A 21,454-nucleotide genomic window follows, 5' to 3' on the forward strand; every position below is an offset into this window, starting at 1 on the left:
ATATGGTAAAGGTGTTCACAAAACTGTCATGTATAAATAATTGGCTACGGCTACATGCACGTCGCACACGCGCCTTCTTGCATGGAAGCCGCAACCATACTTTTTTGGGGGGTTTCCTTCAGCCACGGCTGAGTAGAGCAAAATGTAGGCCTAGCGCCTAGGCCTGCTTGGTAGCTGTACAAAACCATTGATCTAGCATGTCTAGTACGAAGAGCAGGCCAAACTGCTTACCTTTAAAGTTTTCTTCGATCTTTAGAAAATTTCAACTCTGGTGTAGCTGGCTGTTCGCATTTATCCGTGAGTATGATCATGACCCGAGCGTGGGCCTTGCGTTACCCCCAGAACTGTGACGTGAGGTCCGGCTGCCGACAGTAGCGCCACACGTACGTAGGGCTGTAGTGGCTCTCTTTTATAAGAGACAGGGGCCAATTTTATAGAGCTGCTTAAGCACAAAATTTGCTTAAGCAGCTCTATAAAATTGAGCCCTGCAGATTGTAAAGCGAGCCACTACAACCCTACGTGTGGGGCTATGACTTCCCACCCGCTCCTTGGAGCCGACCCGCTCCCACAAGCGAGACATTGATATGAATTGTATTTGATGCAACTGCAACATTGGGTTATGACTTATGGTGTACTACAAATGGTGTTCAATTGCCAACAAAATTGTGTTACGTCATGCTGTCGCCCCGAAGCAATGCTACAACAGCTCTGTCATGTCTGTCGCATCGTGCCATTGCATCATGCTGTGTTGCTTCTTGATGCTGTGATGTTGTGTCCTGCCATTGTAGCATCGCGTCACGCCATTGCAGTGCCTGTCATTGTATGGGTTTTATACTGTGTGGGTTAGGTCGTCGCTCCCTGCTGTCATTCTACTGCATCCTGATGTCGTGCCATCGCATCGTCATGTTGTACCGTCACGTCGTGTCATTGTCCATGTTATTGTGTCATTGTGTCTGACTGTTTCTAAAAATGGCTAGTGGTCATCACGGCTAACAGAGGGCATTTGTCACAAGTCCTGAAAAAATAATGTGTGTGCATAAGGCCTAAGGGCATTTCCACAGTGACTCGCGTTACATTTTAGTTCATTTTGAAACTTTTATAACCACACACATACTGAAATGTAGCACTTAGTATAAAATAACACAAACAAAAAATTATTTTAATAGATAACAACGATTTTATTGCATTGTAATTATAGCACGACGCCCGTTTGGTTTAAATCAAATTTCTCCTCAAACTATGAATTAGAGAAAACAATGAATAGTTATCAGAAACTCACAGCTCAATACCATTTCTACATCACCTAAAATGATATGCATTTCCCAACCAGTTTAGGAAAAAAAGATACATGTAAATAATCGATGTGACTCGTGTTACCTCAAGATTACCCTAGATTATGCACACATTAGCTTGATTGTTTGTGTATACATGTAGTGACCAGTGCAACAGCGCTTTCAGGTTTACAGTTGAGAAGACAAATAGTTGCCAAAGTTAACAATTATAACATTTTCATATCATGAACAATAAAAGAATTACTTTGAAGAATTGATTGTGGTGCCCTCCAAAAAATGTGAACATTTCATGCACTGTCACATCGATTCCTTGGATTATTTGGGACTAGTAAACATGTATAATGATGTGGGATACAAATTATTAAAGGTGACCCTGCAGACACTTCTGCTGGGTTGTGGAAAACAGTCAGGTCTTAAATCACTTTATGTGGGGTTTATGAAAAATTGCTCCTGAACCATTTTATCACAACGCCATTCAGCAATACAGGTACATGTACTGTACATGTACATGCCAAGTGCTAGTAAGTAGTATTGTCAACTATACAGGGTCTAGGCCTAGTACATGTACATGTATGACACGTGAAATGCAGAAAGAGGAAAATAAGGCTGAAGTAGATAAAATTTATCGGAATATGCAACATTGTGTATAATCTGGCTAATTACATGTATTGCAATAGCTGTGGAGGTCATGCTTCATAGAATTCCATGCATTCATTTGTCCAAATTCTACAATTGGAGCCTCTTTTTCCCCTCATTATTTACTTTCACTTTGGGCAAAGTTTTACTTGTACATGTACTTCACTTTTCACCCCTATTGATATGATTTTGAGAGAAAGTTACATGTACTTACCTTTATTTCAGATAGATGATGACAGATGCATATCTTTTGTTTTCTGCCGACATGTACATATGTACTTGTAAATGAGGAATGTTGCAAAACTAACAGGAACCGGTGTATGGAATTATGAAAATATTATCTGCTGCCCTCTATTTAAGATGTCAGTAAACTTTAGAAAACAATTGGCACTGATGAAAAGATAATAAGCACTGCAACTACTGCAGTTTAAATTGTGACTCGCGTTACCCTACAGCTAAATGCTGTGACCCGCGTTACATGTGACTCGCGTTACCCTACAGCTGAATGCTGTGACCCGCGTTACATGTGACTCGCGTTACCCTACAGCTGAATGCTGTGACTCGCGTTACATGTGACTTGCGTTGCCAACTTTCAGAGCCAGATATTTTATCCTAGGCAAATAACCTAGGGTTGGTGTTGTTATAATTTGGTTTGTTGCACACTGAAGGAGGAGGTTACTAATTGACAAACTCAGTACCCCTGGGGTTTTGGTATACAGTTAACTTTTTGTGTATTATGTGACTCGCGTTACATCCTCACCACCACCAGATTCAACGGGTCTGTCCTGAAAAGCTAGAATAGAAAGGGAATGTTTTTAATAAAATGTAATGAGAAAATGCTCTCATGAAACTATATCCAACTTTTAACTCAGCATACAAATTAAAATGGAGTTGTTTTGGAGGATTTCGTAATACATGTACATGTAGCTCTTTTGATATGTCAAAACTAAATAATTACAGACATAATGTTTACAAGGTGATTTTTCATGTTAAAAGCCAGCAAAGATTAGTTAAAGACTTTTTTCCATAGCTTTTGTCAATATGCTATTGTAAAAATACAACCAAATTGAAAAACTCAGTGAAAAAAAGATTGAGTCCATTTTCCCTTTTTACACGGAAATGCCTGTAAGGCCTACAAGATGTGATCATGTGTTGATATCTATTGATATGGAACTTAGCTCTGTCTTTAAGGACGCCCCCTATTTCCACCAGTAATGAGGCGATGGTACGACAGGTCAATGGCACAACGTGACAGTATGACGCAATGCATTAAACACAGCATAAAAGTAATGAGAAAGGGGGTGACGATGCAGCAGAGTATGTTATTTATGTAAAGCCTTATATTTTTTATATTGTATTAATCTATATCTTTAATTGTTCTCATTGTTTTCTGTTTAACCAGTTGGAGAGCCCCCTCGACAGAAACCATGTTTCTTTTGGGTAATCCAGCGGGAGCTGGTTAAATGCTGTTCACTTGTCCTTTGTATGTCTTGTGTATCCTATTCTGTAATTTTTGTAAACTGTATGTTATTGTATTTCTGTGAAATGTTTATCCTGAAAAATAAAATAAATGAAATGAAACAGAGCCATCGTTGGGGGCGACATCACATTGTGACGCAATTCCGGCGTCTATAGAACACCACAAGTTCATATTTTCGATTGCATGAATAAAACATACAATCACAAATTAAACTAAGGTAAGAGTTCCATATCTTCTTACTCTTCTTCACTTTCAATTTATTTTTCATGTGAAACATTTCATAATAACAATACAGAGCTATAGTAGATGGAGGCCTCTAAAAAGCATAGCTTGTCGAGTAGAGACCAAATAAATGGACTTGTCTTCAGGCAAACTTGAGTTCTCAATTCTGATTGGTCTATCCATGGCAACAAACAGTGTGGTATATAACTGTATTGGACGGTTCATATCAAACCCTGTGTAATGCACCGTTCTAATTCAACGCATTGTGCTATCTTTACGCTAAAAGCAAAACACACAACCGCAAAATTTACTTTAAATTCAAAGGTGGCGCATTTGTGCTCACAGGCCCCAATGACATCTTTACTGCACGTCAAGTTTACTTGAAGATACATTTGTGTAAATTTGTCATCACGCTTGTGCTCGTGGAACATAGAATAATGTAGTGCGTCTCTGTTCCTTAATCGGCCTTGTGGTATGTATGGGACACAGACACACTACATTATTGTGTGTTCCACTCACACTCGCATGTTAACTTATAATATACGGACATCACTTATTTTCCTGTGCAGTGGTTTATAAGCCAGAAAGAGCTCCATATACATACATGTGCGGACGCCAATAATTATTCCCTACATTGACCTATTAGCCGTCACAAAGCATAAAAGCAGAGAAAATTTGAATTCAGCGTTTTTACAAGGGAAAATACTAAGTTGTTTATGTTTAAAACCCTTGGAATTTTTCAGACCACTCTCATAGGATTTGTGCACAGGGTGTCAAACAGCGTCTGTATGTATGGAACTCTTTCCTATAAAGGTAATTCAGAAATTAGGGGTCCATTTTTTTCGTATCCCTGCACATCTGACATGTGATTTTGTCAGTGTAGAACACATTTTCTAATTTCCTAGAGTGATGAATTGGGCAAAGTGCCTGCCAAACAAATTGTAATAGTTTGAAACCAATTCCGGTGATATTTCCATGTCAAGTCACAAAGGTCAGATGTTACAGGTACACGAAAATATCACACTTTTGGACCCCTAATTTCTTTAATTACCCATAAGCCATCAGAGAGTGATAACACATTTACAGGTCCTAGCAAGTCAAATTTAGCAGTAAAAATGTATATCATTTTATTTAGAAAATACTCACAATTTTTCAGACCATGTTCAGGCTAACGTCTGTTGTACGGTCGCCAGGTCCCTCATGTGAAAACCAATCGGACTTGACAGTAGGTGGCAAAATAATAGGGACCTTGCGACCATACGGTCATAGACATTTTTCTCATGTGATTGGTTTTGTGCACAGAATGTGAAGTAATGTCCGTGTATTGAACTTTTTACAAGAAATTCAATACCTAATCCATGCTGTCACGACTGTAGATTTTGCATGTTGATGCCATGCCAACTTAGTGTCTAGCTTGTAACATCAATGTAACATCAGCATGCCATGGCCTCTTGGTTAAGAGCATTGGATTCGTCATGTTTGTAGTCGGTAGGTAAAGCCATAGGTTGTGAATTCAAACCCAACCTGGGATTATGATGCGTGCCCCCCACCCAGGATTAATTTGGTACCTGTGAGGGCAGAGATGGTTATTATGGTTGATTTAGCTGCTTTGTGCCGAAAAAGCTGTATTGAGCTGTGTATTCCGCAGGGAGCTGAGACGGTATTTGGAATGTGCCATTGGCCCAGTGAGCAGGGATCACATAATCATAATGGAAAGCGCTTTGATCTTAGTTAAAAGTGCTATATTTTAGTTATTCTGGATTGTAAAATATTACTATATGGGAATTTGAATAAATTAGCACATTTTTCCCCTGTTGCAACTGGTCCCTTTGTATACTGCTTCATCCAGTATCAGTGGAGAAGTACTTGTGTATAAAGGGCTCTGTTTATGGGAAGAATGTAAATAATGCCCCCAAACTGTGCTGCAGCTATGTCTGTTGGGCATACCCCTAGAACTCAGGGGTTCATTGTCCACTGTGCTATGTTGGAGCTTTGCCAATGACGAACCCCAGAGTTTGACTAGGGGTATGTTAATTAAACGTGCCTGCAATACCCCAACCATCGCATGTATTCCTTCTGTCAACGTGATCGCAATGTTATGTTGCCCTAGTGATAGTATCAGTCAATTCCTGTATGAATTCTCCGGCTTTATTTCCCTTTTTCAAACAAGTTAAAACAGTCTTCCCCAGCCACAAAATTGTAAATTGGAAAGAACGTGCAATTGCATGTAGCTGATGGCGGATTTATCAACAAATCATTAAGTAAGACTGACTAATTTGCACAGAGCTTGAGAGCAGTGTGCATTACACAATCTACTGCATTTCTTTAATTTACAAGTGTGTGACACATCCTTGTATTTGTCTATTGTTTATGATAAAAAGTTGAACATTACAGTGTGTGTATCCCAGACAATTTCCAATAAGACCAAGTTGAACAGTGTTGGAGTTGAGTCCATCACAAGTCCTTCTCAAGTCCCTTCACAAGTTCAGTGGCAAGTCCCTTCACAAGGTCACAAGTTCAGTCGCAAGTCCCTTCACAAGTTCAGTTACAAGTCCCTTCACAAGTTCAGTCATAAGTCCCTTCACAAGTTCAGTCACAAGTCCCTTCACAAGTTCAGTCACAAGTTCCTTCACAAGGCCAGTCACAAGTCCCTTCACTAGTCCCTTCACAAGTTCAGTCACAAGTCCCTTCACAAGTTCAGTCACAAGTCCCTTCACAAGGTCACATGTTCAGTCACAAGTCTCTTCACAAGGCCACAAGATGCAGAATGACAAGAGAATTCTTTTGTCACAGTTCATTTGAATAGCTTGTGAATTGGCCTGAGACAGAATGACTTGTGATGGACTGACAGGGACTTGTGATGGCCTGGAATGCAACACTCAAGTTCAAGACCCAATAATTAAAATAGTTAAATGATGTCTTGCAAACTATGTTTCATTTGCTTTTTCTGAAATACAGTCATTCTTCAACTCTGATTTTAACTAAATGTGATTAATTAATGTAAGGTTTGTCTAATGTTTGTTCAATGCTGCAGGACATGTGGATTGTGTCACATGGAGGGGAACTGATTTCATCCATGTTCTCAACAAGTTTCCTGCTGATGTCTTTAACAAGGGAACAACTAAATGAAACAGGCCCGAGACTATGGAAAGAGCTAAGGGGATGACATGTATGCCATGGCTGCAAAGTATACTTTTGTGCAACCACAACCAGCCATGGCGAGGTGGAACAACTTGGCCACACTTTTCATCCAGGATGTGTAACTGGCTTTGCAGATCACTACTGAAGTTATCATTATTTATTCTTCTGGTTCTTCCCAATGTGAGAAATGTTTACGCTCGAGATGTTAGACCTCAGGTGGAACACTACACCCCAAATTACAAGTATTACCATAACATTTCACAAATAGGCATTCAACTCAAACAGCTAGCTGCCAGAAACCCAAACTACATTGAGTTAGACTTGCAGTACAAGTCCCGAGTTGGCATTCCGCAATATGTCCTGCACCTGTCCAATTTCTCCAGTACAAGGACAGAACCAGGGTTGTTCAGCATCAGCATGGCAAAACCCAAGATTTTATTATCCTATGGGGAGCACGCTCGGGAGTTCTTCCCTGTTGAGAGTCTGTTCTACCTCCTCAACAACATAACCCGTGGACTGAGCGCACCGCACGGCTCACCGGCGGAGAGCCTCTCGCGGCTGATCCTTGGGCGGGTGGACCTGTACATCATCGCCATGGCCAATCCAGATGGGAGGCGGCACGTGGAGAGGACCAAGAACTATTGCTGGAGGGGAACCAGCGTCGGTGTGGACCTGAATAGGAATTTTGATTGGAGCTTTGGCGGGAAGGGGAGCTCTGGCAACCCAAAAGATGAGGAGTACCGGGGACCATTTGTGCACTCAGGTGAGTTTAGTAACCATCGTTATATGCATCCTCAGATGCATCTCAGAAGGGAAATATGTGTATCTGTGTGGTGGTCTACTGATCATTGAGTTTCATGACAGAGGGTTTGTCCCAAAATTGTAAGAGAATAGGAGTCTGATGTTCAGTCCAAATTGACGATTTTGTTCCCTTCCAAAAAAATGCATAAATGAAGAGTTGCCTTTATGTAGTCTGCTGCCTTTAAGCAAGAACGGTTCGTAAGGGCAGTTTGTGAGTTTGCAATGGAGGATGTAACATTATGTATGCCACTTCTTCATCACCAAATTTGTGACCGGTGCAAACTACGGTAATATTTAGGCTGCATTTAGCCCATTAGCATTAAATCAATGACTTCAAATCATAGCCCTGCATATTTCCTGGAAACTTCAAAGTGTCCTTCAAAGCAAAAGGCAGGATCACATTTTGTTCGTTCTTTCATTCCCTTCCCTGAAGGTTCTGTGAACATTTATTACTACAGATATTAATTTTTAACAAATATTTCTCCCTTTGCAGAGCCAGAATGTCAGGTTTACCTCGACCTCAGTGCTCATCATAACTTTGATGCCTTCCTGTCTTTACATTCAGGGATCAAACAGATATATTTACCCTTTGCAGGTAGGTATGCAGCTAAATGATTGTGTGTGTGGTTTTACATTCCCCTAGACTTCCATTTGTTTGTACACCATATTTGTGATAAGTCCATACTTGAGATTATTTTCTGCAGCTTCCGCTGACATTTTAGGAGCCACTCGTGCACGATATGGAAGGTTGCACTTTTTTTGGCAATGAGAAAGTTTCATGGCCTGCCAAAATCAGCCTCGCTGATTGATTATTATGCATTGCGACAGTCGTGTTCTTCTGCTGAGTATTAGGCTGCATATGCCATTTTTTCAAATTTTAGATGCAGAATCGAAGAAAGCTCATGCAAAGCCTGTCCACCTTGACGACCAGCTTGACCTGGCACAGAGAATGGCTCAGGCTACCCAAAATGCCTTTTCCTACGGTGTGGCTTACAACCTCAATGACTATCCAGCTGATGGGACAGTGTTTGACTACATGGCTGGGGTCAGAAAGGTAACAAAAATCCAGAAATGGGCTTCCAGAGCTACAGCAATACGTCTATTGCCAGCCTGTCCCTGGATATTTGCAATGGAGCCAAGACCAAGACCTAGCTCTAGACAACAAATTAGATTCAGATGCAGTCTTGGGAAGGCCCCAAAAAAGAACAAAACAAATTATGCTTCCTGTTTTCTGACCATTTGGAGTAAACTTTTGGGGAAAAGAAAGTGTCTAAAAGTGCAGAAAGGTTTAACAGACTTATCTTTGTACACAACTAGCATCCAACTGGCAGAATCAGTATTCTTCAAAAATGCAGAAAACTTACACACAACCACTGTCCCGTGGACATATTTCCCAACTCTGAAGATAAGAAAATTCTTGCTTCTGCTTTGGTAAGGTTTTACGATTGCTTTCCATACCTTACTGAAGATGCAACCTAGGGTGTACTGGCCAAAAACGGTCAACAGCATTGTGAGGATTAAATTGTAAACTGGGATTCTACTGAATTATTTCTTGTAGAAATAAGCACTGAAAAAAATTTTATGACTTTTTGTTTACATATGTGATAAGAGTTTCTTTGTTAGCTTTTTAAGGCTGTTAGATGACCAGTGAAATTGCTTGCCAGTGAATACACCTTTGAGACAGTGACTTCTAGGTTTGGTTTCTCTTCAGGTGCCATTTTCATTTGCCATTGAGTTATGGGGTGAGGGAGACAGCAACAAAGTCAAATGCTTTGACCTCTTCAACCCTTCCCATGAGAACTTACAGGTATTCAGCTTTCTTTTGTTTGGTTAAGGATTTCTTTGGGTCAGTACGTTGAAAACGGTGTTTTAGACGTATGCTAAACTAATTCCAACTTATTGTTTGTACTTCTGAATCATGATTTGGGAAATGGTTAAACTGGTCAGACATTGAATGTTTGTGCAGAGAAATGGCAACACAATACAGGCATGATCCACATTGAGTGCTAGATGGGAATTGAACCTTTTCTACCTTATGTACTACAGGTCACTGCGAATCCAACCCAGTCTGTATTGTTTACTGGGTGGAAATTGTGCAGTAGTTGAGAATCAAATCCAAACCAACTTGTGTACCTGCTGGGAATCAAACCCAATTCACCTTGTGTACTATGTAGGAATTGGACTAGCCTTGACCAAGATGTTGGGTGAATCTGGCCTACTGTGTGTACACCTGTTCATGGTTGCCTAGCCTGCGCACTGTTGATACATACATGCTTTTTGCATGTGTTGTGAGCTGATAGTAAAAATGTACACACCTCAAGAGAAGTAACTCAACGCCTTGATAGTTTTGTGCTCACCTAGCAAAACTTTGTATGATGACATTCGCCCTTGCAAAAAAAAATGGACTCCATTGGTCACTTGGTCATGTTTAATAAACAGGCCATATATTATGCTTAAGTTATACTGGTGGTTCGGTATTGAGGGTCAAAGTAACGTCAGTTCCCAGTTTTGTCCGAGGCAGAGTTGAGGGCTCCCAAGAATTCTTCAGGCATTACTGTCATTATGCAATCATTCCCCACACAATTTGAATCAACCCCAGGGACTGATTTGTGTGATGAATATAAGGAGAGCATCGCCTTTTTATGATTATTCAACTACGTAATCATGTGTTACTCAGAGAAGCCAGGATTGGTCAGATATAAATGAATAAGTCACTTGCGAGTTAAGTTTGAATAAAATCTGGTACACTGTGTTGTCTGATTGCACAGGAATGTAACAATTTGAATTCCCCAGACTAAAGACACTGTTGCTGTACCCCATGACTTGGGGCAAGCTTTGGCATAGCGACCACCATCTCTGGAATGGACTGGTTCCTTTGTGCCCTTCTTATCCATTGAGAACAGTGTATTGTTGGAAGGCGTCTCTTATGTAACTAAGCAAAAGCTTGCCCTAAATCGCGAGGGGTCGCAACAGTGGTTTTAGTGTGGAGAATTCAAGTTGTTATGTTCACGTGAATTTAAAGAACTCAGTGTAATAGAGTGTATTCAAATTTAACTTGCAAATTGCTTATTGCATGTACATAGATTGGTATTATTGTCCTCAGTACATTTGCATATTCATTATCCTACATTAGCACATATTATAGGCTCTCTCCCCTCCCAATCGTCCAAAACGGCCAAAAAAAAAACCAAAAAAATTGAGCCCGGAAGTCACAGACTCAACAATGTTGTCTGTCTACTCAACAGGCCATGCATGACACACACACATAAGTGTATATGTACGTAATACGCTGCATACATGTTTTAATTGGCCGGGATTATCAATCAAGCAACATTTATTTCCATAATGCCCAAAGATTCCAATACAATACAACAGAATAAATTGAATATACATTTAGTTAATATTATACACCTTGATAGATTGGGGACAAGAATCAATGAAGTCAGCAGCGATTATGGGTTATCTTCTGAAGCCAAGGGTTTATATGGAGATGCCTTGACAAAAACTAAAACCGAACATTTAACAGTGACAAAATAACAATTAGACAAACAAAACTACAATGTACATCAGATGAAAGTAAGCATCGAGGGATGGAAAAATAAATGAGGCCATGGAAAAGGAACTCATGCCACTAGTCAAAAGAAGAAAAATTAAGAGAAAAAAGAAGATGAAGAGCAACGCAGCAGTTATTACATAAGCCAAGAAAGAGCAAGTTCATTACAATCGCATGCAATATAAGGCAATGAAAACAGTTAATTGGCAGAGATAATGTGAAGAAATAAATTGTAGATGAATCATGAGACATTAGGCAAATATAAACATGCCAAAATAAATTATTGAGACAATCACAATTATCAAACGATGAGATAAGTAATTCAAAGTGTATGACTAAAATTGTATGACAATGGACTGAATGACACAAGACTGAAATAAAGCAAAATTATCGAACAGTAAATTTGATTTTTACAAATGGGGAATAATATCAAAAACACAAGTAAACAAATTATCTAAATACAAGTGTATTATTTATCTTACTATTTTGCAGAGTGCCCTTCGAGACATCATGCCCATCTATGAGACACTGTTTACATATATGATTCACTGGAAAGAGAAACAAGTCCATAAGTCATTTCACCAGGACGAGGTAAGTATGAAAATGGAAGGCTAGTTCCCAGTTTTTGCTAAATGCAAACGCAATGTGGATTTGGCATCGTGAAGAATTTGTAGCAAAATTGGCCAGAATAAAAACGTTCTCAACTTTGAAAATTTGAAGTGCTGAATGCTTACAGTAAAGTGTACAAATCTCTGATTTTTTTTTTCACCTGCCTGGAATGTGACCCAGGCCCGAGATAAATTGTTTAGGGCTTTCGGGTCAAAGTCTACCTTTAGCCCAAAAAGATTGCGACTAGGATTGCTGGTCAACAAGTGAAGTTGAACCTTATTGGTTTTTGTACCTGGATCACAGCTTGTGACATGACATGTCTTCTTCCAACAGGTCCCTGAATTTGGTCTTCCATTTGGGTACAGCTTGGTAGCTATCACCTTCTGCCTGTTTGTCGTGATGATCTATAGACAATATAAGCCCTATGGGTTTCACTTTTACCAACGAAAGAGAGTGGTTAGTCTTCGCTCCCTCAGCTCAACATTTGCCTCAGCCAGTGGCATCAAGATGACATAACGACAAGTATTTATGTGTCAAAATGAGTCTTTCAGTATACACACTTTGACAGTGCACTGTCAGTGAAGGCCAAGGTGATAGTGATAGAGAACGGAGTGCCTGCTGATTGTCATCGTAGGGTGCTGGTCACATGGGCATTATTTAAAGTCTGGATAAAGATCTGTAGAATCCTGCTGGAGCAAGAGTTGCCATTTGCAAAGGAGACTGTTACCCAGAGAGGTGCCTGTTGTTTCATGCAGACGACCCTCACAACGGGGCTTCATGAGTTGTTGAGTTGTTTTGAGACTAAAACACCTTTGCCTGTAAGAATCACATCATTGTGCATGTGTCTTAACCATTCCATCAAATGAAACTGATTTGGATTTGTAAGTTAAGTTTCTACAGTCGCTGATTGAATCCTTTGGAAACAATTAAAGTTGACGTGCCTCATGGGATCCCCGTTTAAAACACGTTGTGTGAGAGCCGGCCTCTGTGGAACCACCACTACTGTGATCTCACTCATTAGCATAGATCTTGAACTGAGATGAGTGAAACTCCTGTCGGGGGTTGGTTGGATGTGGCAGTAAGTTGTCCAAGGTGGCCTCTTCAGCTCTTTGGCTGGGGGATAGAATTGGGCCCATGCACACAACACACTGCCAATGAGCCACCATACGGTACTGCAGCAAATCACAGAGCAAGCACACAGAACTCAGTGTGTGTACTGCTATGCGTGCATGCACATGGTCTGCCCAGTCTTGTACATGTACAAACTATATATATTTACCCGTTCACATGTAAACTGTGCATGTAGTTATGCAATGCAAGGCATGCTAAGAGCAGAACTCGCATAAGTCAGCAGTGTGGTCAGATGATATGGGATGTTTAGAAATGGCCTGGTATTGGTGTCAAGGGACTATGCAATGTAATTTCTTTAATGCAGTCCTCAAAACTGCACCTTTGTGTCCATTTTAAGATTATTTTCAATCTTTGTTCTGCCATTTAACTGTTATTTTGGTGTCTTTTTTTTTTGGTCATATGCTCAAATTGATTTCTGTATTCATGAGGAAAATTGTGATGTCATCTTGGGCAGAAAGCTCCATGTTGCAGCTATTTGAGCTCCCCCCCATTATGTTAGATGTTTTGCTGTCATATTTTTTTCTTTAGTGATTCGTCGTTGTGTATTTCTGCAGTAAGTCAACAAGCAACCTTGATTTACAAAAATGAAAACGTCTTCCCACGAATGACATCACAGCAAGTGAAGTCAACAGCGCTTTCAATTGTTAAGAATTACCTGTAAGACTTTTCAACGTTTAAAAAGGGCACTTCTGAATAATAACAACAATGTCAAATACATGTACTTTGTATATATTTAAGAGGAGTAGAAAGTCGCACAAAATTTGTCAACTCAATCAACTCAACTTTGAAAGTTGGAATCAAATACCTGTACTGTTCTAGTGAATCACACCATTGGAACCACTCTTTTGGCCAGTTTATTTAGTGTGCACGATTACAAACCCGAATGTTGTTTATAATACGGCATAAATTTTGGACTTTCTGTACATCAGGAATTTTCAACATAGTGATATATTCAACTCAACTGAAGATGGCCAATGAAGATTGGAATAGTAATCATATTTCCTTTTATAGTCAAATGTATAATAGTATGAATAGCAGTTTTCCTCATTTTTAAATCTGGCACATGTACATGGTATCTCCGCACCTGAATTAAAACCAACAATTACATTTTCCTGACATGAGCGCAGGCAAATAAACCTTTTACCTGCATTCCTGTCATTTTTTACAGTCTCTTGACTGCTGTTATATACTCATAGTCATGTCAGTGGAGGCGTTAGTGCTATGCTTTACCCTGATTGGTAATAATAGTTCTTAGGTCGCAATGCTCAATGAACTTCAATACAGCCAGCCTACATAACCCTGCTGGGCTATTGTGTGCACTTTCTTACCATAGAAAAGTTCAGAATGGGTGCAGGGCCTGCTCCTGTGAGTGAGTTCACAAAGTTGAAGGGCATCCTGGGTGAAAAATGACAGTTGTCGTGGTCCAACATATTCACCCTAATAAATCTTGGCACCTAGAGATTAGCGAGGGTTCTGAGTTGAAATTTTCTCTATGATACTCCATCCATTCACTGCACCCTCGTTTTGAAAGCATGCATGATAATGATGGACAAAAGATGCCAACCCTGGGGCAACACATGCTGGCTTCCAAGGGTCTATTTTATTTAAAGATGAGAACTAAATATTTTTAAAGTATCTTTTGTTGATCGATGTCTTCACCTTAATGGTCTTCAATTCTCACACTGTTGGAGGATTGAGGACCTTGAGGGTTAAAAAAGAGGGATTAAATCACCCCCTTTTCTGTGAAACCTGTCAGTACATTTGCAGATTAATTTTATGGTTTTAAACTTGTTTTTGACCTCAGTTATTTCATGTCAACTCAATACAACAGTTATCTGATAAAATTTGTTTTGTCAAGTTGATTTGGCACAAACATTAATCAGCGCCAATTTGGCTGTTAAGATCAAGGCCCCGGATGTACAGATTTTGAGAAATTACAGGTACATGTCTTGAAGGGAATGTTGACTTGAATGACAATAATATTTTAAAGGGGGTAGCCCAAGGAAATCTAATTTATCTTTCACTTCAGCGTACATTGCATTTTTACTCCTCTCTTTTTCTTCAGCTTCGAAAAGTCTGATTCTGTGAACAAATAGAAAACAGTACATAGATCATGTATAGGGGAGATCAGGCTCTTGAAGGTTAGTTCACCTCCCTCAGTGATCGTTTTACAAACTTTGCTGTTTCAACTGAGACACTGCAAACAATTTATTTTACAAGACGTGTCTCGTGCAAGATTCTTTTTTTTTTGTGACAAACTAATTTTAAGCAGTAACTTTTTCGTCGGTTTCTTTGGCATTCTAGGATTACAATCCGTGTCTATTAGGCTGACAACTAGGTTGGAAGTGTGATTGGAAAACAACTTGTTAGCATTATTGAGTTGAATTATTCTAGAAAAAATATACTGCAAACAGTGGGAGAGAACGTTATGGTCAGTAGAATTATCCCTTTGCAAACCATCAGCAAAGGAACACATTTTCTTCCACCCCATACAACAAATCGAGGTCCAAATTGTAGAAGTAACAAATCCATCCAGACACTCTCAATTAGAAAACAAAAATATCAGCCTTTGTGGTTCAGTTACAGACGTGCCCCAGCGGTGAAGGAAATTCAGTTAGTTTAAGGTCGCGAGTCAGATGACCTCAAGGTGTAGATTTTGGCAATAGATCTCCAAACTCAGAGAGAAACTAACTTCGGAATTTCCTGATCTACAACGTTGTTCAATTTCTTTCGGGGTGATCTTGTCACACAACACTGATTTGGGTAGTTCTTTTCCATTCTGGATGACAAAAAGCCAACCCAGACGCAGCTCGGTGAAATTATGGTCAGACTAGAATCACGGCTTTGGCAGTGTCTGTTGACATGTCTGCATTTTTAATAGGCCTATCTCAGACGAATTGTCCCATTGACAGTGAAAAATTATCATACCGAGTGAAAAATGCATTGAGTTCAAGAGTTCGCACCTTTCTTCGACCTTACGTTTTCCCTTATTTGTGCAAACTTTCACCGAAGCCTTGGCAAGAGTACACGATACTTAGAAGAGCATAGAGGTCGGCACAAGGTGTGTCAAGTTAAAGCGACTTCAAGTGGGCTACACAGTCAATTTGAGTGAGGGCATATTAAATTGTACAATCCTCTCCTTGGCCATCGGATCGACTTTCATTTTTATCCTGTTTTCCGAGAATTTAAAGAATGTAGTCGAAAACAAAATAATTAAAATCTCGGTTTCCACAAATTGAACAAGTGTGCCTAATACGAATTAAGTCTGTTCTCCCTTTTGGGGGCTATAAAAAGACAGGACGGAAAACCACGGGAATTCATTTTCAGCGGAACTTCAAGGGAATTCTAGATAACTCCAGGGATGAGTCAATTATTATTTTTGTCCGGATTTTCTGTGCTTTTAAAGAAAATGGTATAAAGTTTCAATATGGTGATTAATTTGATGGAATATTCCAGAAGAAAAAGATGTTGGAAATTCTACGAAAACATGGTCACTGCATCAACGACATTTCTCCCCACAATTCCCAATAATTCCTGAAACAAATGTTATCTTTTGCGCTTTACTGAACGTCAGTCACAATGTCGTTCAATATGAAAAGTGCCGAGCAATAAAGTTATATCAGTAATAATGAAAACTGTAAAGGAAAACAAAGCCACACACACAGAAAATGGCCGGGTACATTACTAGTACAACTGCGGGCTGGTGAATATCAGAAGCAGTCCATTTGTATCAAATCCACCATTAGACCATTTTGATTTTGTAATTTTACATGTGAGCAAATAAATATTTTGGGGAAATAAGAAAGCTAGGCAGGGGATAAAAATCAGTTCATTTTGAAATGACGTTTTCATCCGGAATAAAATATCACCTAAAAAAAACACAAAATAATGCGATACTGACTGTCCTCTCGATATATTAAAATGAAACCTCAAATACACTTATTTAAATAGATTAGACATTTTTGTGATAAAATATGTACATTTTAAACAAAAAAGCAAAAGAAAAACATAAAAAATCCCTGTTTGTCCAAATTGGGACTCGTCCAGTTGAATGGGGTACGACAGACATTATAAAATGGGAAATAAAATTCGCTAGCTGTTCTTTTGAAAACAAAACAAAACACCTAAATCCTGCACCAATCATTATCCCCTGCAAATTAACTGCTTGACTGTTTACGGAAATGTGCACACATCGAACATTTTAAACGAAACTCCGCGAATCCCAATCAAGACGATTCATAAGACAATAGCTGTGGTAATGAAAACTAGAATCCCTGTACACTTTCACTGTCTCGATCTTACGAAGCCTGTCCCTTCTGTTACTAAATTAAAAAAAATTAAAAGAGCTCACGATTTAGATCTTCTGAATCATAACTCATTTTATAGGTGAAAATGTGAGAGTTTGTTAATATACATCGCTTTGCTTCAAGAAATCTAAGTCTCGCTTTTTTAAGTTGACAATTTTCTGATCAAATAATAAGGTACCTTCAATATTTCAGGTCGACTTTTTAATAATGCAATGGATTCATATTTAACTCATGCAATGTGTTCATATCAAAGAGAAGCATGGACGATTAGGATGAGTGCTCGAAGAGTTGCATGGCTCCAGTCAATCCACACATGCCTATACCGGGTCGCTCTGGTCCATCCGTCCTTTCTCCATCACAAGCAACTCCTCCGGGGCAATTTGGAGAATGTCGGCCACCGTGCTCAACAAACTGCACCGTTTGTGACGCACCAGGGTCGTGGCATCTTGGGACAGCAGCAGGCATGCCCTGCAGGGCCTGCCGTTGGATTCCCTCCTGAATCGCACCCTGGCCACCCCCATGTAGAGCAAGTTGTAGACGTGGGACTGCAGCGACATGACCCAGTTGATGTAAAGTCCCTCGGTGGTGGTGAAGAACGATCTGAAGACGCAGATGAGCAGGTGTGTCTTCAACTCACACAGGTGTGTTACCATAGGCACTTGGATGTATAGCTTAACGTAGACGCTGGGAACATACCTGGAGGCCACACTGATGTAGGCGTCCACTTCAGAGTTGCTTCTTGGAGGAGTCCATCTCGGAGGAACTTTGACTTGGATGTAATTATCAGGCCATTCAAATGGTTCGTCGCGAAATTCTTCAGCCCTTTCTGTGGAATGTGAACCTCGTCTCCACTTTCGGTGTTTTCCTGGTCGCTTTTGCCAACTCCGGTCACTATCGTCATCTTTAAGACTGCATCCAAGTATTTTGGGTTTGTGTTTATGATTCAGAGACTGAACAGCAAAACTCACTTTCTTCTTCTTGTTCTTAATGATCTTTGGTATTCTCTTGATGGAACTTGCCCTGCGTTTAAGAACGCTGTGGGTGGCGGCAAAGTTGTCCTTTTCAAGACAGTTGCCGTTGATATTACCGTTAGGGATTGTACTACCTGGATACTCACTCGTCAAAGGCTGGTTGATAAAGCTACTCGACCCTGCCTCCTCTGAGTAACCATCCTCCACAGAATCGTTGGAGAACCTGGTGCAAGCACAGTTAATGTGATCGACCTCCTGGATCAACACTGCTTCGATTACTTCTTCGTTATCCTCTTCCTCACTGTCCCATTCAATGATGTCCGAGCTGATTTCCATTTCTGAAGAGGTATTGCTCTCGCGGCTTTCCGTCACTCCGCTGGTTTCACTGCGTTGATGCGAGCTTGCCTTCGGGGCAACAGTGACAGGAACCCTGGTGCAAGAGTACTCCGTCCCGTCAGTGTTGTAGTGGAAAAACGTCACTTCGCCGAGTGGACTTTCTGCCGACTCTTGGTGAGTTTTTTGGTGATCGGTCGAGCGAGCGGAGACAGCTCTTGGTGAGAACGAACTCATGTCCTGTAGCTCCACGTCAGAATGCTGGGGCTTTTTCAGACCTACAAGGACATACCTGAGCAGTCCCTGCCAGCGAGCCAGCCTACCGCCCGCCATGTCATGATTGTGCCCCTCGGTATCTGAGCTGCAGCTTGTCTGTTCTGTAGCGCCACCGTACGCAGGCGTTCGTTTCACTGAAGCGGAAAGACCGGCCGTTTTGGCATTCTTTCCCTTGTTCATTGGTATTCCTTTGGTTTTGGAACCTGATACAGGTGCAGCGTAATCCTTATTCGAAATGACAATGGGGTGCTCTGCAGCGCGAGTAACCTGGGGGCTCGTCGGTTCATTCTCCTCTGAACACTGTCGCCAAATCGATGCCATGACACTGGGAACAAATAGAGCAGCTGACGTGCCTGGAGTTTTCTTGAACCGTGGCTGTAAGATAGTGGGGAAGTTGCTGTCACTTGAATGTTGGAAAACATCCAGTAGGACGCTCTTCAGGTGGCCCGACCACTGCTTGGACATCCCCACGGAAGGAAATGCCCAGTCGAAGCCGTCAATCCAGCCAGACGAACCAATAGTGGTGCTGGATCCCGGGCTACAACTTGAATTAATGTAATAACAAGACTGGGGTCTCTGTAATTCCGGAATTAGATCCAGAACAGAAGGGTTCGCGCCGTACGAGCTCGCTAACTCCTTATGATCTTTAAAGTCGGAAGTCTGGTGGTGGCTGTCTTCAATAATGGCGTCAAGGATGGGATGGTCTCCGTTCAGGTGCGGGCGAGGATTCACCTCGTCCGTCTCCGGCGCAGATGCCCCCCAGCTCCCAGCAGCGACAAAGCCTGCGCACTCGGGTGGGTCGTGGGGGAGATCATTGGCGGTGGTGTCCTGGTCCAAGAGTTCAGGAAGGTGACTGTGGACCGGTGTGGGGTCAGTAGGCCGATAGGGTATATTTGGATGGTATAGAGTCGCCAGAGAGCCGAGTCGAGAAGGCCCAACAAGATGTCGCCGGCTGTCGCTGATTCTATAAATGATCCGTTTATCTCTCACACGTGGACAGTCACTTGAAGCCATGCGTTGACGATGACAACTTCAGTCTGTTAATGACAATGAATGATCCAATGATAAATTAGTATTATCGTAATAATGTTTTTCTTGGGGTCATTTTTCCTAAAAGGAACAATGAGACGTAAACATCGGTAACGTTTCTCGGCAGTGACATATCAAAAAGCCGCGATGACATGTCAAAAAAAGGGGCAAATTTAGCATGGAAGATATCAGGTCATTTTATAAAGATTTTATCCGACCTATTTCTTAGTGTTTCCTGTCGTTGTGTATCGTCGTGGTATCCAGGCATGGAACTCTTTTCTTCCTTGTTCTCTTAGTGCGTTTTCATGACCCCAAATTGATTATTCTGATGCGATCAAAACGGTTATGTTACCGTTTGCAGTGAACGTATTGATCTTCGGACAAAATTTCCTGTCACGAATTGACCAACAAAACAAAAAGTTCTGGTTTATTTGCTTGTTGGTGTCCCGTTCTAATTTTACACCAGTAATAACGTTCTCCTTTTGCCTTGGCTGTCGTTTCCATCTGTCAGTGACAGTGATTTTGTATTAAAAATAGACGACTTTAAAAGTATGAAAACAGGCGAGAACAGAAGTGGGTGGAACAAGTCGATACACCGAATTAGTGTGCTTTTCCCATCCAATTATTCCCGGAAAATTTGTGGTGGGTATGGAAGGTGAAGAGTTCATTTTTAAGTGCACCTGCCCAATCGGTCTTATGTGCAGAGTACATTGCAGGCTCTGCCGATAACCTAAAATGGAGAACATGAGCACGGATAGATATTTCACTTCCCTGAAAAAAGGGTAGGTCATATAAAATGTTATTGGAAAGAGTTCGCGAAAGGTGAACGAAAATTGATGGCTGATGAAAGCTGAGCTTGGAAGCGGTCGATCCTGTTTTTTTTTCAAGGGGATTTTAATTGCGGAGGCTACGGTGTGCAAAAAAGTTTGGGGCATGGTTGCCTTATGCACAAAGTATGAAAGTCGCAGTCGGCAGTCCCAAACAATGACACATGCGTACAGTCGCACACCGAAACATAAGCTCACGCATACATATTATTTTATTAGCGGCTCTGTGGGCATGATTGGATAGCTCAGTTGGTAGAGCACCGGTACAGTATTCCGGAGGTCGCAGGTTCAAATTTCGCTCTACTCGATTCCTTTGTTCACCTGTATAGGCCCCCTAATTAAATTTAAACTGTTGAGACCCATCGCAAATATAAGGGTTGTAAGTGAGGTGAAACGTTCTTAGATATTTGCTTTTATCACTCTTATTCAGATGTAGTTGTCAATCTCATAAATAATGGTCCACTCCAAAAAGAACCGTCCGGTTGCAAGATGATAATTGAATTCCTTCCAAACAAGCAGTAAATACAAGACCAATTGGTGGCTATTGACAGGCCAGTTGTATGTTAACCGAACTTGGTCAAAACTCCATTTTAATTTTTTGAAATTAAGTGAACTGATAACCTTCATAAAAACTACATCATTCTGGTCCCCATCTGGCAAAAATTCTAATGTCCGTGTTCGAATTAAATCAGATCTTTCTATTCAATTCTCACCTGGGACGGAGAAACGAAGAAGAAAAACGATTTATTTTTTTTCAAGCTTGCCTCTCTGGATCATCGGTCATTTTGCATCACCCCTGATCATGACGTGCGCCAAGTTTTTGAAAGAATACGCCGCGCGCATGCC

General features: G+C 40.8%; 2 protein-coding genes across 2 annotated transcripts; one reads left to right on the top strand and one right to left on the bottom strand.

The window, feature by feature from the left end:
* Positions 1 to 76: 76 nt before the first annotated feature.
* Positions 77 to 14,709, top strand: LOC110980842 (carboxypeptidase A2-like). Its single transcript, XM_022237853.2, has 7 exons — positions 77 to 297; positions 6,665 to 7,534; positions 8,066 to 8,167; positions 8,454 to 8,626; positions 9,284 to 9,379; positions 11,618 to 11,716; positions 12,068 to 14,709. The coding sequence occupies exons 2-7, from the start codon at positions 6,775 to 6,777 to the stop codon at positions 12,248 to 12,250; spliced, it is 1,413 nt and encodes a 470-aa protein (XP_022093545.2). The 5' UTR covers positions 77 to 297; positions 6,665 to 6,774; the 3' UTR covers positions 12,251 to 14,709.
* Positions 14,710 to 17,409: 2,700 nt separating this feature from the next.
* On the bottom strand, positions 17,410 to 21,433 carry LOC110980840 (uncharacterized). Its single transcript, XM_022237850.2, has 2 exons — positions 21,322 to 21,433; positions 17,410 to 19,789 (listed from the first exon to the last, which is right to left on the bottom strand). The coding sequence occupies exon 2, from the start codon at positions 19,764 to 19,766 to the stop codon at positions 17,490 to 17,492; it is 2,277 nt and encodes a 758-aa protein (XP_022093542.2). The 5' UTR covers positions 19,767 to 19,789; positions 21,322 to 21,433; the 3' UTR covers positions 17,410 to 17,489.
* Between the last annotated feature and the right edge of the window lie 21 nt (positions 21,434 to 21,454).

The sequence above is a fragment of the Acanthaster planci genome, linkage group LG01, assembly GCF_054643075.1.
Source record: "Acanthaster planci isolate LZ-2023a linkage group LG01, COTS_SCS, whole genome shotgun sequence".
Lineage (NCBI taxonomy): Eukaryota > Metazoa > Echinodermata > Asteroidea > Valvatida > Acanthasteridae > Acanthaster > Acanthaster planci.